At 44.0% G+C, this 18,250-nt stretch overlaps 1 protein-coding gene across 2 annotated transcripts in view; it reads left to right on the top strand.

Annotated features, from left to right (window-relative positions):
• Positions 1 to 14,294, top strand: part of EMP2 (epithelial membrane protein 2) — a 43,034-nt gene extending 28,740 nt beyond the window's left edge. For both annotated transcript variants that reach the window (XM_090024140.1, XM_090024139.1), the window contains exons 3-5: positions 6,055 to 6,145; positions 9,987 to 10,133; positions 11,479 to 14,294. In XM_090024140.1, coding sequence (XP_089880266.1) covers positions 6,055 to 6,145; positions 9,987 to 10,133; positions 11,479 to 11,666 — 426 coding nt within the window. In that variant the 3' untranslated portion in view covers positions 11,667 to 14,294. The remainder of the gene's footprint in view (positions 1 to 6,054; positions 6,146 to 9,986; positions 10,134 to 11,478) is intronic.
• The last annotated feature ends 3,956 nt before the right edge of the window (positions 14,295 to 18,250 follow it).

Genomic DNA, 18,250 nt, shown 5'->3' with positions numbered 1-18,250 from the left:
TCCCATAGCTGTGGCAGGTGGGACCACCTCTGGCAGAGCTGGGATGGGTACAGGGGGCTGCAGGTCAGGAGTGAGTGGCACCAGCAGGACACAGGCTGTGGGTAGGGAGTGGGTAGGGAGTGAGGGGCACCAGCGGGGGTGGGGGATGCAGGTCAGGAGTGAGGGGCCTCAGTTGGAACAGGGGGGATATGGGTCAGGAGTGAAGAGCACCATGAGGGCTGCTGGGGCTATAGCTTGGGAGTGAGGGGCACCAGCACATCAGGGTTGCTTAGCACCACAAAGAAGCAGAGGGGGCAGCTGAAGCTGGACCTGCATCCTGATGAGTGAAGGGGGCAGGGGAGATTTTGAGTTTCCATGTTAAAAAAAACTAAAATCAAACACCAACACATATAAGTATTTAAAATTTATTTTATTATAATTATTGAAGCACTGGCAGGCTTCCAAATTGCTTTAAAATTGTAAATATATCAATAAAACATTGTGTTCAACTGATACATACATACATACATACATATATATATGTGAGCACACATACACACACATATGTATTTAAAAGGGCCAGCCAATGGCAGAAACCGCACTTTGGGGTTTGGCTCCAGCATGAGATACATGGGCGGAAGCCTGTTGCACCCCCACAAGCCCAGGACACCCAGTGACCCCCAGCAGGCACAGCAGAGCCCAACTTTGGCCCTCAGCGCAGCTGGGAGGTAAGTGCGGCCTGTGGTGGGTGGGTGTTAGACAGCTGCATGAGGCAGCTGACTGGAGCCAAGGAGGATCATGCCACCCCAGCTTCTATTTGGCCCAGCCCCCCCAGGGAGCCACGTGACTGGAGCCTCATGAATACAGCATGCAAAGAGGTGCACTCTGGGCCAGGTGCACAAGTTAGCGTGGGAATTCATGCAAGAGGGTGAGCAGGAGGGGCATGAGGCTCTAGGCGGTGAGCCTGAAGAAAAGGGTCAGCATAGCAGTAGCCCAGACTACTACTTGTGTGATGGTGGTGATGTGCCACACCCCAAAGATCCCCTCTGCCCCACAGCTGGAGCCTCCCTCTCTGAGGCCTCTATCCAGATGGAGCCCATGGCTCCAGTCTCCACTCAAATGGAGCGGGGAATGCCTAGCATGAATGCAGGCATCTGGGATTGGGAGCAAGGACACCCTGCTTTGTGGGGTATGCTCCACATTAGAGTCCCTGCAGTGCCCCAGAGCTCCAGGCTGTGGCACAGAGGCTGCATGGCATCAGGGATGACAAAGAGGAAATTGATGCCTACCACCAGGCTCTTCACCTGAAGAATGAGGAGGGAAGAGCAAGGAAGGCTAGCAGGACAAGGGCGTACAAGAGGAGCCCCTGTGAAGTCCAGCCGGGGGTCGCTTGGACAAAGGTAGTGTCCGGCCCCAAGGCACCCTGCACCAGGGTCACCACGCCTCTGGAACTTCACAACAGATGCAAACCCCTCACAGCAACATCAGCAGAACCAGCATAGTTGCCGGCTCCAGCACTTGAGGAAGGAAGGCAACCAGTAACCATACCTAAGAAGAGGTGCAGAGTGGTTGTTGTGGGAGACTCCCTCTTGAGGGGGACAGAGCATGCAATCTGCTGCCCCTACTCCTTAGCCTGTGAGGTCTGCTGCCTTCCAGGGGCCCATATCCAGGATGTAGCTGAGAGGATTCCGAAACTTATCTGACCCTCCAACCACTACCCCATGCTGCTCATCTGTGGGGGCACCTTGAAAGGCTCAGAGAAACTCTCGGCTGGTCATGAGTGACCACAGGTCTCTGGGGGCTGGGTTTAGAGGGGTGGGGACACAGGTGGCTTTTTCCTCAATCCTCCCAGTTATGGGCCATGGGCACAGGAGAAAGAGTTGTATTGAAGAGGCAAACAGAAGACTGAGGCATTGGTGCCAATGTGAAGGTTTTGGCTTCTTCAATCACAGTCCACACTTCAGGGAGAGAGGAAGTGGTCTGCAGAGAAGATGGCCTCCACCTCACCCCAATAGGAAAGAAGATCTTTTCAACCAAATTGGCTGACCTGCTTGACAGAGAATTAAACTAAGATCCCCGGGGCACTGGTGGACAACCATCAGAACAAGTCCAGGAAGAGACAAGGACATAACCAGTAGGTCAGGAAATTCAGTCGAACTTACTCCTACCCCAAGCCATGGATGGGACTCTCCTAAATGTACAAAGAAGGCTAGGGCTTCCAATGGCAGGCTCAGCTGCCTGTACACTAATGCCAGGAGCATGGGGAACAAACAGGAGGAAATGGCCCTCCTACTAAGCAATAGCAAATATCTCATAGGGATAACGGAGACCTGGTGGGACTCCACCCTATGACTGGACTACAGGTATAGATGACTATACTTTGTACAGGAGGGATCGTGCTGGGGGGAAGGGTGTAGCTCTCTATCAAGGACCAGTACACTTCCCTACTAGCTGACATAGCCACCCAAGAAGGACAACTTGAGATCCTCTGGGTTAGAATATGGGGAAAACGTGGTGAAGGGGATATTACTGTACTATTACAGACCTCCTAACCAGAAAGGAAGAGCTTGACCACAAATTCTCTAGGGAACTAACAGAAGCTGCACACTCTCAGTGTGTGGTTGTCATGGGTGATTTCAACCATCCTGACATCTAATGGGAGGACCATTCAGCCAAATCTGATTGGTTGCATAGCTTTCTTGCCAGCATTGATGAGCTCTATCTGACTCAAGAAGTCCACAGGCCAACACGAGGCGAGGTGATGCTAGATCTGGTTCTGGCCAAAGGGGATGATCTAGTGGATGACCCGAGGACTGAAGGGCAGCTTCAATGATAACGAGTCGATCACCTTCGTTTATTCATCGCAAAGCTGGCAAATCAGTCAGCAATGCAGAAATCCTTGACTTCAAGAAAGATGACTTTCACAAACTCAGAAGGTTGGTTGTCAAGGCCCTGAAAGATCATGATCTCACAGGAAAGGGAGTCCAAGATGAGTGGTCGGTCCTTAAGAACATGATCCTAGAAGCAGAAGAGAAGTCCATTCCAGCCCACAGGAAAGGTAGTAAAAGGGCTGGGAAACCCTTTTGGCTAAATAGGGAACTTATGGACCTCCTCAATCTTGAAAGAGAAGCCTATAAGGGTTGGAAGATGGGAAATACCTCTAAGGAGGATTATGCATCACTGGATTATGCATCACATCCCCACACCTGTAGGGAGTGGACCAGAAAAGCCAAGGCCAACACTGAGCTTAAGATGGCTATGGGAATCAAGGACAATAAAAAGTCCTTCAGATATATAGGAAGTCAAAAGAAAAATAAGGGCAACATTGGCCCGCTAGTGAATCAAATGGGACAGCTGACAACTGACACCCAGGAAAAAGCTAATCTCAGTGATTACTTTGCATTGGTTTTTCACCAGCCCAGGGGGATCACCCTGCCTGACAGGACACTGGACTATGAAGGTATGGGTGACCATATGTCTACATTTGGTGAAGACCTTGAAAGGCTGGACATAAGTCAGTGGACTCTGATGGAATGCATCCAAGAGTGCTAAAAGAGTTGGCTGACATCATAGCTTGACCATTGGCGTGGATATTTGAGAATGCATGGTGCCCAGGAGAGGTTCCTGAAGACTGGAAGAGGGCCAATGTGGTGTCTATCTTCAAGAAAGGAAGAAAGAAAGATCCAGGACAGAAGAAAGGGAGAAAGAAAGATCCAGGACAGGCCAATCAGTTTGACCTCAATCCCTGAGAAGATCTTGGAAACAATTGTCAAAGAATCCATCAACAACAGGCTGAGAGAAGGCACCATTTTTAGAGACAGCTTTGTTACGGGTAGGTCAAAACAGCTTCATTATGGGTAGGTCATGCCTGACCAACCTCATCACCTTCTATGACCAGGTGATGCATCACCTGGACAGGGGGGAGAGGTTGATGTCATTTACTTGGATTTCAAAAAGTCTTTGACTTGGTCTCCCGGTATGTCCTCATGGCAAAACTGGGGAACTGTGACCTTGACAACCTTACAGTCTGATGGCTGGGGAACTGGCTCTGTGGTTGGACCCAGAAAATGATAATTGGTGGAACTGAGTCAGCATGGCGTATGATGACCAGTGGTGTCCCTCAGGGTTCAGTACTCAGACCAGTACTCTAATATACTCATTACCGATCTGGATTCAAGTGTCAGAAGTAGACTGGCTAAGGTTACACATGACACCAAACTATGGAGAAGTATGGTTATATTAGAGGATAGGCTGGGGATACAGGCTAACCTGAATAGGCTCACAAGCTGGGCAGATATAAACCTGATGACCTTCAACACTGAGAAATACAAGGTGCTCCACCTCAGGAGAAAAAACCCACATCATACTATAGGCTCAGCAATGCTTCCCTCAGTACTATGTCTGAAAGAGACTTTGGGGTCATGATTAACCACAAGATGAATATGAGCCACCAATGCAATGCTGCAGCTGGGAAAGCAAATAAAACCCTGGCTTGCATTTACCAGTACATCTCAAATAAGACCCAAGATGTCATTCTACTGCTTTATTTGGCCTTGGTGAGGCCACAGTTGGAGTATTGCATCTAATTCTGGGCTCCACACTTTAAAAAGGATGTGGAGAAGCTTGAAAGAGATTAAAGGAAAGCCATATGCATGATCAGAGGTCAAAAGAGCAGGCCTTATGAGGAGAGGCTGACAGGCATGGGACTCTTCAGCTTGGAAAAGCATAGGTTCAGAGGGACTTGGTGGCAGCCTGTAAGTATATAAGGGGTATGCATCAGGATCTGGGGGAATGTCTGTTCACCAGGACACCCCAAGGGAAGACAAGGTCCAACAGTCAAACTGCTGGAAGACCATTTTAGACTGGACATAAGGAAGAACTTCTTCACTGTCTAAGTCTCCAGAGACTGGAATAGGCTGCCCGCAGAAGTGGTGCAAACACCTATTCTGGACACATTCAAGATGCGTTTGGATGATTATCTTGCTGGGTTCATCTGACTTTTTAAAACAGAAAAGTAGGATACCTGGGGGTACTTGGAAAGGTGATACGGGGTACATGTGGATGGGTAGGGACAGACCAAGGTGTGGGGTGAGGGCAGTGGTACCCCTTTGCAGACTGATGTGGGGTGGGGGGCTCGCAACCGCCGCCACCCACCACCCTGTGCTGCCACCCATGACCCCATGCCGCCGTCCCCCAGGAGCGGGGGGGGGGAGGGTGAGGGCAGTGGCACCCCTTTGCGGTCCACACAGGCATCGTGTTCCCAGTGGCTCTGCGGGCTGCCAATGGGCGGTGTATGATTGGCCAGGCCCAAGGTCCATCAGCAGCCTGCAGAGTTGCACATGCTACCAGCCATGGGAAAGCAGCGTGGAGGTGGTGGCGTGGGGTGATGGGTGGTGGCAGTGGTGGCTGTGTACAAGCCTCCCCTCTGTATGAGCACCCCCATCTACACCCTGTGTCCAGCTGCCACCATCACAAGGGGTACTTGTTAAAAAAGGTTGAAAACCCCTGTCCTAGTGGATGGTGTCAGACTTGCCATTCAGTTCCTTGGTCCCTACATAAGTGCAAACAAGATTCTGGTCTTTTGGATAGAACCTTTGCTTCTCCAAACTTTTTTAGACCCAAGGCATCCCTTCGTAACTTCTCTGAATTGAACAGCAACCTATTTCAAAATTGAATGTATTTATTATAGCGCTAACCTGCTTGAAGAGCCAGGAAGGAGGAGGAACAGCTGACAGGAAAGAACCTGCATTGTAGTAAGGGAGGCAGGGGAGAAGAAGTTACTAGCACCCTGGCTGAGAATCACTGCTGCAGGCTGAGACTAAGCATAGTTAAATTTCAGTGCAGCTTAAGTGGTTAAAATGGAGCTGCCACCTTATTAACATGAACTTCACTGTATATTGGAAGCAGTGATTGGTAGCACACAAATTCAAACATGCATGAATAGCTATTAGATGAATCGGTGCAGCTTTTGGAAACAATGTATTATTCTTTATAGAACAATTTAACAGTTGGCCTAAATTACCTGTTTGGAGTTTTTAATATTTTTTTTACTATTATATTTTATTTATTTTGCAGGCCTGGTGGGTAGGAAAAGACTTTTCTACAGATGTCTGGAAAATCTGTACCAACATTACTAACTGTACAGTTATTAATGAAAACCTGGCAGGTGAGTATTAATATTCTTAAGGTTCTAGAAGCTGCTTTGAGGAAGTATCCTATGCAAAATATTGCAGTGCGATAGAGGTCATAATGTATGTGTTCAATGTATAGTATAAATGCTAACTGCTCTAATCTTTTAAGAACTATACTATTCATCTTACTCCTTTCGAAAAAAACAATTGCTGCCTTAGTTTTTTTCTGTCAATGGGTATATTATATTTTCATTACAGAAGAAATTATGGGAAGTAGCATTTATTAAATACCTTACAGATGGCACTTGAAAAGTCTAAAATATACTTATTTTCTGGCATTAAAAAAACCACAGTAAACTAGTGAGATTTAAATTATCGTGAGTGAAAAGATTATGATTTCCTGTGATTGCAGAAGGTGAACCTGTTGGCCACTAAATGCAAAAGTTAAATTCTGGCTTTCAAACTAAAGTGAAAAGAACTTCTCTGTGAATGAGCAATTCTATCCATCCAATGCTGGTCCCAAACCTGGTTAAAAGGAGGAGTGTTAGTGTCAGGAAGGGCATCTGGCTGTAAAAACCTCTGCCAAATCATCATAATGTGGATCCAAGGAACAAACCTAGCAATTTCCAGCATCCACAATAGCAACCCCATTTAGACAGGACAAATGAGGGCTGAAGAAGGAAGACAAAAGAAGAAAAAACAAACTTATGTGAAAAGAACCCTCTAAGTAGCTTAAATTATTAACTATGAGTAATAGGAGTACTTCTGACAAAACCCATTAAAAAAGATTAACCCAAAATCTTGCCCAAGAGAACACAGTGAACAACATGGATTAATGTATCACATTGGACTATAAATAACATTTAACTGAAAATAAAGAATGTTAGTCCTCTGAACTGATAAATTAGTTACTGATAAATTACAGTTATGTTCTTTATACCACCATATCAATCTTAGTCTATTTCAAATGGGTGGGCAGTATGAAGGAGATAGCTTAAGACCATTTTGTTATCTGACCATTACGTCAGTTTAGGTATCTCTGGTGTAATTGAAATCTGTGATTTCAGAAATATATCCAAACTACTTTTAAATTATCCAGGATACCAAGTAGGCTTATAGGGCGCATGTACACATGACGCCATTACCAATGAACACATGACGAAAATGTCACTTTGTGTGGCTTAATGGCGTCACAGTGTACACGTGTGAGAGTTTTGGGGGTTTTAAAGGAATTTGAATCATTGCAAGCTAGACTATATCCCAATGTAGTTTAGTTTGCAACATTGCAAATTGCAACGATACAGCTGTCAGCTTGTCCCCCAGCTGTGGGAAAGGTGGGCAGGCTCTGCAGAAAAAAGGATTGGGCCCCTCACTTTCTGCTTTCAACAGGCTCCTGTAGCTGGCAGGATGCCTGGTGTCCAACCAGGAATGGATTGCCTTGCCCCTGGGGCAGTGGGGGAAGGTGGCAGGAGGGCAGCTGGGTTTGCTGGTGACTGGAGAAGGTGGTGGGGACAGTTCATGGGGTGATGGAAGCCTGGGTCGACTCAGGGAAGCGTTGGATTGGGCACCTCCAACTGAGGCATCACCTGGTCAATTAGCAGCCTACCTGGGCTCCCATCACGTTGTACACCATCCCTGCTGCCTTCTCGGGCCATCAGCAAATCCAGCTTCCCTCCTGCCACCTTTCTGTGCTGCCCCACGGGCAAGCCAGACTGTTCCCAGGTGTACGAATGCATCCTGCTGGCTGCAGAAGCCTGCTGAAGGCAGAAGAGGTGAGGGGCCCAATCCTATTTTTTTTCTTGGAGCCTGCCTATCACTCCCATGGCCAGGGGGTGAGCTGCTGGCAGGTTGAGTGGCTTCTGAGCTGGAGGGGACTCCGGTCCTTCCCACTGTGGTGGTGGTACCCCCCCAGGGCTGCCTGGGCAGGCTACTAAGAGGCTGGATGCTGTCCAAGCTCTGGGTTGGGGAAGCACTGGATTGGACTGGGTGCTGCCTCTGAGCTGGGGCAGCACCCAGCATGCTAGCAGCCTGTCTGGGTAGTCCAGGGGGCACTGTGTCCATGGAGGGAAGGACCAGGGTTCCCCACAGCTCAGGGGCTTCTCAGCCTGCTGGCAGCTCTCCCCCTGGCTGTAGGCAGGATCCAGCTCTGAAAAAAAAAAGAATCGAGCTCCTTGCCATAATGTGTTGGAAAAACTGAAATGGTGGGGTTCAATCAAATACCCACCGTTTCAATTTAGGGGGCATAGAATAAAACCCTGAGGACTAAACCCCCATCGTGTGTACAAGTGTCCATACAGACTGTACCAAAATATGTACCTCTGACTTCCCTGCTATTGGTGTCTGAGTTGGCTAGATTAAAGCTAGTTCAGGTATACCTACATGTCTCATAATCACCCCTACTGATTGCAACTTGGATGTGGGGTTTAGAAGAGCAGTGCCTCTCCAGATAATGTAAGGCCTCCATCTTCTTTATGTAATTAAAAAGAAAAAGAAATACCAATCCTTTTCCTTGTCAGTTCATGAGAGAAAGACATGGACTGATTTATAATGGAAAAGCTAAAATGAAGGCATGGTTTGTACTGAGTTGAGGAAGCATGTTCACTTACCTATGTTAGATAAAAGTTCCACAGCCTAACATCAAAATATAGTAAAATCCTCTCTTCTGCATTACAAGCCATATTAAAAAAAGCTGAGCAGCACACATGGGGGGCAGTGTGGACCACCCCAAACCAGAGCCTGGCTGAATGGAGCCAGGCTTTGGCTGCTGACCAGGCTCTGAGCAGCGGGATTGCCACTGCTGCAGTCCCGGAGCATTGGCGATGCATAGGGGGTGCATGTGGGTGTACCAGCCATGAAACTGGAAGTGCCAGCAGAAGTGGACTTCTGGTTTCACTGCTGGCTTGGCGATCAGCCTCTAGGGGACCCTCTCCCCCCCGCTCCCCACATCAGTGATCTGGTACCCCCCAAGACTTGGGAAGCACCAATTGTCCATGCCCAGGAGGCCCTCAGGACCCCAGGTAAGGGTGCTGGCCCCAGCCTCCCCAAGTAACCTGCCACTTGTCAGAGGGCATGGCACTTGTCCCCGGGGACATGTAGCACTGCTGCTTCTTGACCCTGGAGAAACAAAAGTCCATGCTTGCGTGGATGCGGCCCTACAGTTTCACACTGCTGATGGAGCAGAGCTGACACTGGAGGATGCTTGTGGACAGAGTCACTCCCATGGAAAGTTCTGAATATCAGAAGGCTTTAAAACTTAAAATACAGGCAGAGAGCAGAACACTGGGTGCTTGCTGTATGCACGCTTATCTCTGTTGCAGTAACTCATTTCCCTAGTACTGTCTAACAGAGCTGAGATCACTTGACCCACAATTCCCTTTTTCAGAAGAGCCAGTGAGGGAAAATTAAGTCCATAGGTCCTGAAATGTTTGACCTTTGGTGTCTTCTGGCAGCGCTTCTAGAGTCCATGTTGTAACCAAACCTGAATACTGTACATACATATGTGAACACTGGTTTGTTCTTTCACTACTTTTACATAATAGATCAGGAGTATTTTGAAGAAAAAGGGAGGCCTGGAACTGGGAGAGTTCAAATTATCTGTCTGGGGAAGTTCCACTGAAAGTTATTTTGTAGTACTGTCAAACTGTTAAAGTCTTTTATGGTGGAGGCAGCACTGGATATTCAGCAGGGAAGAACATATGTGACAAATAAGGAGGCAGGTGTTTGGCAAAACACATCCTTAAACAAGACAGGAAAGATGTAGAAAGATGAAAGCAAGCTTTAATTAAGCATATGGATAACTGACTATAACTACTAGTGGCTGTTAGTGGGAGCTGCTGCGGGGAAACTGTTTGATATAAAATGTTTCTGTTTTGACAGAATATCAATCAATACAAGCTGTTCAGGCTACTATGATCCTGTCTACCATTTTCTGTTGTGTTGCATTTCTGGTTTTCATTCTTCAACTCTTCCGCCTAAAGCAAGGAGAGAGATTTGTGATAACTTCTATTATCCAGCTGCTGTCATGTGAGTATTTGTGACGCATCACTTCTATCATGCTTATACAGGGGAAAAAAGTTCACAAGGGAACAATGGCTCCACACAAAGTACAGACAGAAAAAAGTAGTTGGATCATAGAATCATAGAAGTAGGGTCGGAAGGGACCTTGTAGATCTTCAAGTCCGACCCCCCGCCTGGGCGGGAGAAAAACTGGACTCAAATGAGTCCACCCAGGTAGGCATCAAGCCTCTTCTTAAAGACCCCCAGGGTAGGAGCCAGCACCACTTCCCTTGGAAGTTGGTTCCAGATCCTAGCCGCCCTAACTGAAGTAGTTCTTGCGGATGTCTAATCTAAACCTGCTGTCCAATAATTTGTGTCCATTATTCCTTGTTATGCCAGGGGGCGCTAGGGGAAAGAGTGTCTCCCCTAAACCCTTCTGGTCCCCCCTAGTGAGTTTATAGACAGTCACCAGGTCCCCCCTCAGCCTTCTCTTGTGAAGGCTGAACAGGTTTAGGTCCCGCAGTCTTTCATTGTAGGGTCTGCCCTGTTGTCCCCGGATCATGCGGGTAGCCCTCCTCTGGACCCTCTCCATGCTGTCCACATCCCTACTGAAGTGCGGCACCCAGAACTGGACGCAGTACTCCAGCTGCGGCCTGACCAGCATTGCATAGAGGGGGAGGATCACCTCGCTGGCTCTACTTGAGATGCACCTGTGGATGCATGACAAGGTGCAGTTAGCCCTGCCAAGCGTGACCTCACATTGTTGGCCCATGTTCATCTTGGAGTCAATAATGACTCCAAGATCCCTTTCTGCCTCCGTGCTCTCAAGAAGGGAGTTTCCCATTCTATAAGTGTGCTGTTGGTTTCTACTGCCTAAATGCAGCACCCTGCACTTGTCAGTGTTGAAACGCATCCTATTTGAAATTATGAAATTCATTCATCCTGGATGAAATTATCTAGTTTTTAATTTACTGTTTTATTAACATTAAACGTTTAAAGGAAATACCCAGATAATAAACATTTTGAAAGTACCAATTTAAGAACAGACTTTAACAGCTTTTTGAACTTAATAGGCAGATGCATCTTGAACTTTTACCACATAAAACCTTAAAACTGTCTGGATTCCCAAAGGTTACTTCCAATCAACATTGGTACCGATAGTATTTTAGAAGCTGCTTGACTTTGTTTAAGCCTCATTTAAACTGAACTGAGTTCTGTGAAATATTTTCAATATAATTGGAGTATGAGCAGTGATTTTCTAAGAAAAGCAGATGCTGTGAAGAGAAACAGAATGCACACTCCAGCTGCTTGTCACTGCTATATATAATTGTTTTTTAAGATGCTGAGTTTTAATACTTTCTGTCTCTTTCAGGCCTCTGTGTAATGATTGCAGCCTCCATTTATACAGATAGGCATGAAGACCTGCACAAGGCTGATGAATATCTTCGGTTTAATGCTGCTAGTGGCGAATATGGGTATTCCTTCATCTTAGCCTGGATTGCGTTTGCTTTTACTCTGATCAGTGGTGTGATGTACCTAATATTAAGAAAACGTAAATAAATGTCAGCAGCTAGTTATTTCTGTCACTTCAGTACAAAACCAAAAAACATCCAGTAACCATTTTGTATATAATCGTTTATGTGGTTTTGTAGTAAAGGTATTGTTTCTCTAAAATTGTACTGTGTTCTTGGTATGAAAAAGACCAGCAAACAAAAAGTTTACTGGAAAACTTGACTGTCTAGGATAAAGGGTCTGGCTTTGGCCAGATTAGATTTCTTTGTATAGTTCACCACTTTAAATTGCTGTCACTTTAACTAGACATTAACAAACATGTTTGGACTTGTCCTCTCATAGATAGGTTTACATCATGCTTAGTGTCAGAGACACAGCACATGCTATTAAGTCGTTAGCAATCTTTCCCTTTAGGGATAAGTGTGGAGAAATATGAGACCCAATTCACAAAGCCTAAAACCATTTTGGAAGTTCCAAAATAGTGGGGGCCTACCGTTCTGGCAGACCACAAATTAACTTTGCATCTTTTGAGTGCCACTCTGATCTCCTTCTCTGCTTTCTGCTTCTTACTGTATGCTCCCTGCCCAAGTCTCCTGTTTTCTGCTTCCTGTCCTGGGCTCCTTGCCTGATCTGCTCTAGCTTCAACTTCCTGCCCCACCTGTTGCTATGCTGCCTGTCCCTTCCCTGATCTGCCACATGCCACACGTGCAGGCTGCCCATGTCACTGGTTGACTCCCCCTGTTTAAAACATCCAGAATATTTAAATTACAATGGGACTTTCATACCATTTCAAATGAATAGTAAAAAGGCAAATGAAAAACTTTTCAAAAAACTAATTTTAAAAAAATGACATTTACTTTTTGTACTCTAAAACTTGGGTTGTCCTTCTTACATTCAGGCATTCAAAGCCTTAAATAGTGTAAGTTACCAGTAAATTTTACTGCACAGTTTGGGTCTGGGATCTCAAACTAGTAGAAATATAGGCAAATTTTGCAAATGCAAAAAAACTGCTTTTAAATCTCATTCATGTCTAGTTTTATCTAACAAGTAACTCTTGCTTTACCATAACATTTACTTCTCAATATTTAAGGATTTACCATTTTAAAAAAATGAAATTTGTGGCTAACCAATAGCAAATTTAGATTTTGTTGGACAAATCTGCCTGAAGTATTTCCCACCCTTAAAATCTGATATAAAATGACTTAATGACAAGGCAAAATGTCATTTGTCTTCAAAAACTAGCTTTTTGGTATTACTCTTTGCAAATGATTTATACTGGCATTTTATAGTCCTTTGTGAATGTTTACATGAACCTAAAATACTCCTACTCATTAAGTGAGGGTAGCATTTACCTAAGCCATTTAGTTCTGTTTAGCTAATGACTTGGTTGACAGAATTCCTCAAATAATTACTTAGGGATTTTCTGATATTTAAATACATTTGTGGTATCAAATTTTATACTATGATAATAGGCTTACATGCTAAAAATGGATTTGGCTAGGAGTGATTTAGAGGATGATAGATTAGTCTGTATAGAGTGTTGTGGCTTTTAGAGGTCTGTCCACAAAAACATGGGAACTGCTGTAGTATTGTTATAGGCCAGGGAAAAAACCTACTTGCTTGGTAGATAGGAGGTATTTAGATGGAAAAAGTAGTCAACGTGGAATGCCTTCCTGCCATTGTAACATGACTTTACTGGTTCTTTTATCAAATTTTCCCCCCTTGGAAATATGTTCTAAATTTCTGAAGTTACCACTTGGTTTTATAATGTAACATTTTTTTAATTTCAAAGACATATATTTCAGTTCCAAAATCTTAATTTTAATAATGGAATAATTAAGTACAAAAGAACAGATTTTGTTTTGAAAAAGCGACACGCTATAAGGCAAGGTTTAAAGTAGATTGTCTACCAGTCATTTGCTATTCTGGCTTGCATATTACATGAAACACAATGAAATGAGCTAACAGAATGATAAACCAAATCCTTGGTCAAAAGTATTTAAGTGTTTTATAGATAAAAGTCCAATATTTTTCTAAAGTTCTCAAGACAAAAAAATTGCCATTGACTGACTATTTGCAGGATAGACATACTACTAGAATTAATGATCATAAAGTAGTTTGCCTGGGTCATTTTATAGTTTGAATATTTAATATACATTATGCATATGTGTCCTCACACATGTACACACAATCCTATGTCCAGAAGGAAATCTTTTTCCTCTTAATTAAAGCAGTAGAGTATATTATACATACATACATAATATACTCTACTGCTTTAATTAAGAGGGAAAAGATTTCCTTCTGGACATAGGATTGTGTGTACATGTGTGAGGACACATGCATAATGTTTATACACACACACACTTACATATATATATATATATACACACACATACATATATTTGTGTGTGTGTGTATGCATATACACACACACACAAATATCTTATGTGTGTCATTCTAAACACAAAGAGCAGTGTATACATAATGCTATATTATAGAGTAAGTGTGAACCTTTTGTATACTCAGAAGGAAATGCCAAGAAAAGTTTGATCTAGGAAAACAGAACAACCACGATTTTAGAATATTCTTTCTACCTAATGTGCCTTTAAAATATTTTGTTTTCTATGCTTTATATATTCTGAAACTGTACATGAAAATAAAGTTAAAACAAAATTATTGTACTGTAACAGCGGACTTGATGCATTTGACAGTCCCACACTGTCCTAAAGGTCTGGATTCATTTATACAACACTGAGACAAACACTTAAGTAATTCTACATGAAGTGTAATTAATCACTCTCAAGTTCCTCTGAGAGATCTTCATTAGGATAGGAAGAATGTTGGTTGGTAATTTGATATGTGCAGAATCAGAAAGTTTTAGCTTACTGAATAACTAAGCCAGTGATTCTCAACCAGAAAGCCACGATGTGTATGGAGATAAACAGGTAAGCTAAGCAGTAAGCCAGGTTTAGGCTTGTCCCTGCCTGAAGAATCACCCACTCTTACTGCCCAGCCCCTCTGCAAGGAGGTAGGCATTGTAATATGCAAATTAGTTTTTGTAATCGAGTGCCACTCAATTAGTAAAAGTTTTGGAGGATTGCCTTGAGTCCAGAATTGTTGAGTGTCACTGTCTGATGTACAGGTCCCACAGCAGTTGCTATTGAATGGTTTAAGCTCCTCAAGATTTGAGCTAAGTAGAATGTTATCTGTCAGGTTTTTCATGCTTTTGAGGGGTACTGTGTAGTTAGAAAGCCATTTTTGAATTCCTAAAATTAGAGGCCTATCTGAGCATGAATAAGTGTTTTCCCTACAAAAATGGAGGGATGATCACCCGCAGCTCCCCCATTTTTGACTTATGATAGTTAACATTGAGAATCTATCCCATGCTTTGATCACTCTTCACAGTCTATTTAAAACCCAAGAATATTTTCCACAAGTGCTCATAAAGTTTCAATTTTGGTTGCTTGGGTATTCTCTGAATGATTTCAGTGTCAGCATAGCCAAAACAAATGCACCTTCTCATTATACATCCCAAAGACCAAAGTTTGGGCCATACAAGACCAAGATAGTAACATTTTCAAAAGCAGGGATTCTACCAGAAAACCGTCTACAGACAATTCCTTTTTACATGAAATAGACTCCGGTTCAAGTCTCTCTAGAGTAGCAGGAGCCTGTAGAAAAGAAGCAGCCTCTCATAGGTAAACGCTAAACCATATTGGGATGAATAGATCAGTCATCATCATAAAATTAGGTTGGAAACAAATTGGCAACCAGAGGAGATCAAAGCATTGGATGACCTTCCAGCCCTACTTTCCTACAATCCTATTAGTATGCATATAGAACTAGTGCTAATTTATGGTCAAACTTCATATACAGGACAAATCTGGTGACAAATACATGGAGAAATAACAGAATGCATAATATGCTTATTATACATCTATAATATTGTCCAGGTTTCACATGCCTACAACAGAGTAGGAATGACAATAGTATGCTAGAAGAGAAGTTTGGTTTGGGCCCTGGTATCTCCATCATTGAGGACATTATTTTAGAGATTTCCAAAGCACTGGTAGTTTTTTCCAGTATTGAATATCAGAGTCTATGTTTACTTTTTGAGAAAGGTGGCTACCCTGGTTGGGAAGATGCTCAACATTCTTCAAAGATTGACCTCTAATATGTGGAGCAGCAGCTGGTTAGTTTGGGTTGGCAAAGGATCTTGGCTTTCCTGAAATTCACAGTGAGTCCAAGTATTTCATCTACTTCACAGAAGTAGTCAAGAATGACCCGGAGCTCTTCAGTTGAGTGGGCACACATGATAATCATCAGCATATTGAAGATCAGTAAAGGACAGGTTGGTTATCTTGGATTTTGAAGATAAATGGAAATGTCTTTAATGTCAAGCAGTTATGTGATCCTGGATGCTAACTCCAGATGGAATTCCATCAGCAACAAGATGCAGAGTACCTGCAATATACATTATTTACTTGAATAGAAGATGAGGTCCCACCCCCCCACCAGTCAGCATGGGAAAAAGCCCCTTGTCTTATATTCACATAAGAAGCCAGGGGGAGGAAAGGGGCAGGGGGTGCAGCAAGCAGCTGCTGTATTTCTGACTGTAGCCCCCTTCCTTCCCTACTGTCAAGCACAGCTTGGCTGCAGCTCAGACTGGGGTCTCTCCTGGGCATAGAGCACATTGAAACTTCTTCCCCAACCCAGACAATCAGCAGCACTGAAACTGATGAATTGCCTTCCAGGCCAGTCAGCAGTGCTGGCATTGCTGCATGGCCAGGCAAGGGCTGAACTTCCACATGCTATTTCTGGGATGGAGCTGTCTGAGCAGTGTCTGACAACAAGGGTTGGGGTTGGGGAAGAGGCAGAGGCAGAGGCTGGGGAACAGTGGTGGGGGAAGAGGCAGAAGCTGTGGGAAGCTGGGGTGGGAGGTGCAGGGCAGGAAGTCTTCAAGGGAAAGAAGTAGGTGGAGCAGAGGGTGAAGGGGCTACCTGCCCCCAGCCATTACTTTCCTTGCTGTAGCAGTGAGAGGGCACAGGCAGGGATTCAAGACAACCCTCCAATATCTAGATTCTATACCCGGAAAATGATAACAAATGTATGTTTTCCATATATAGAAGCTAATTATCCAGGGTCTTCTTATGTTCAGGGTCATTTTACATTAGAGTAAATGGAGATGGAAAAGAGTGCTGCTGCAATCATATATCCTGGATTGAGTCAATTTCTAGTAGTGAAGGGGTCCATTTCCAAGCCATTACTTAGGACAGTGGCTGTTATGTTATTTTGAAGAAGTCTGATAATGTTAACAAATTTTAGCGGACATCCAAGTCTCATCAAGATTTTCCATAGGGCCTCTGTTGATTGAATCAAAGGCCTTAGCCAGGTCAATGAAGGCCATGTAAAGATCTCATGTTGCTTGCAGCACTTCTCCTGCAGTTGTCTAGCAGTGAAGATCATATCCATTGTACTGCTGAGTGGTCTGAAACCACCTTGGGACTCTGGTAGACTCTTCTCAGCCAGGAAAGTGAGTCTCTTGAGGAGAATGTGAGCAAGGATCTTCCTAGCTATGGACAGGAGTGCAATGCCATGATAACTGCTACAATCTGATCTTGGATATGGTAACAATTCTGGAATCTCTTAAGTTACGGGTTAATCAGCTCTTGTTTTCACATTTTCATAATAGCAATATGTAATTGGTGAGAGAGCTTTTTTCTCCTTATTTATAAATTTCAGCTGGTATTCCATCACAGCCACTTGTTTTGTTGTTCTGCTTAATGGTCTTAATAACCTCTTGATAAGTTGGAGGATCTGCATGGTTGTCTTTAATGGGGTGCTATGGATTGGCTTTGATAGTATGGTCTTCATCAGGAGCTCCTGAAACTGCTCCTTTCACTGTACACTGATGGTGAAGCTGTTACGCACCTATGGTGCTAAAGGATTGTTAAAGCATAATCAACCCAGCATGAACACAGAATATGCCTCACACCATTCAACTTAACTAAAATCTAACTGTATTGACACATTAAATGTATTAATAGTTTTTAGAGTGAGAAAGAGAGAGAGAACGAGAGAAACACCTAGTCCAATGGTCTCACCCAATCTCAGCTGTTACTTCACTTCACAGAAAAGGTGGCCAGTTCCTGAAAGCAGAAGGTGATCATCTGTGGGTAATGGCTGTTTTTCATTCCAGATGTTGTTGGACGACACACACCCAACTTTCTTGTTGCCCCCCTTTTATGCTTTTTCTTTAACCTTACTCCTCTGATGACTCTTCGTTGTTGGGTACTGTTGATTGGTTTCTCTGTGGTCATTATATTGTTCATGTTTGTATCCTGTCGGCATATTCTTTTGTTCCAACAAGCCCATCACATGCACACATCTTAATTTGGTCTTTTACCACTTTAAGTTGTGGATACCCTGGACTCTTAATTTGCTCTGTCCAACAACTCTGGAAATTCCAAGGGCTTTGCAATTGGGCACTGTCCAGTCAGTCCCCTCATCGCCCATCATTAAGATATCCAATCATGTCTCTGATCCCTCTGATTTAGTTGGTTAGTGTTAAGTTCACTTAATTTGAGCTAGTAACAAGGCTTACACTATACATGCCTATGTTGATAATGCTG

Source organism: Crocodylus siamensis, chromosome 12, assembly GCF_052110815.1.
Source record: "Crocodylus siamensis isolate JL-2025a chromosome 12, ASM5211081v1, whole genome shotgun sequence".
NCBI classification, from domain to species: Eukaryota; Metazoa; Chordata; order Crocodylia; family Crocodylidae; genus Crocodylus; species Crocodylus siamensis.
Note: the sequence above shows the minus strand (reverse complement) of the source record. Positions and strands in the feature narration are given on the sequence as shown.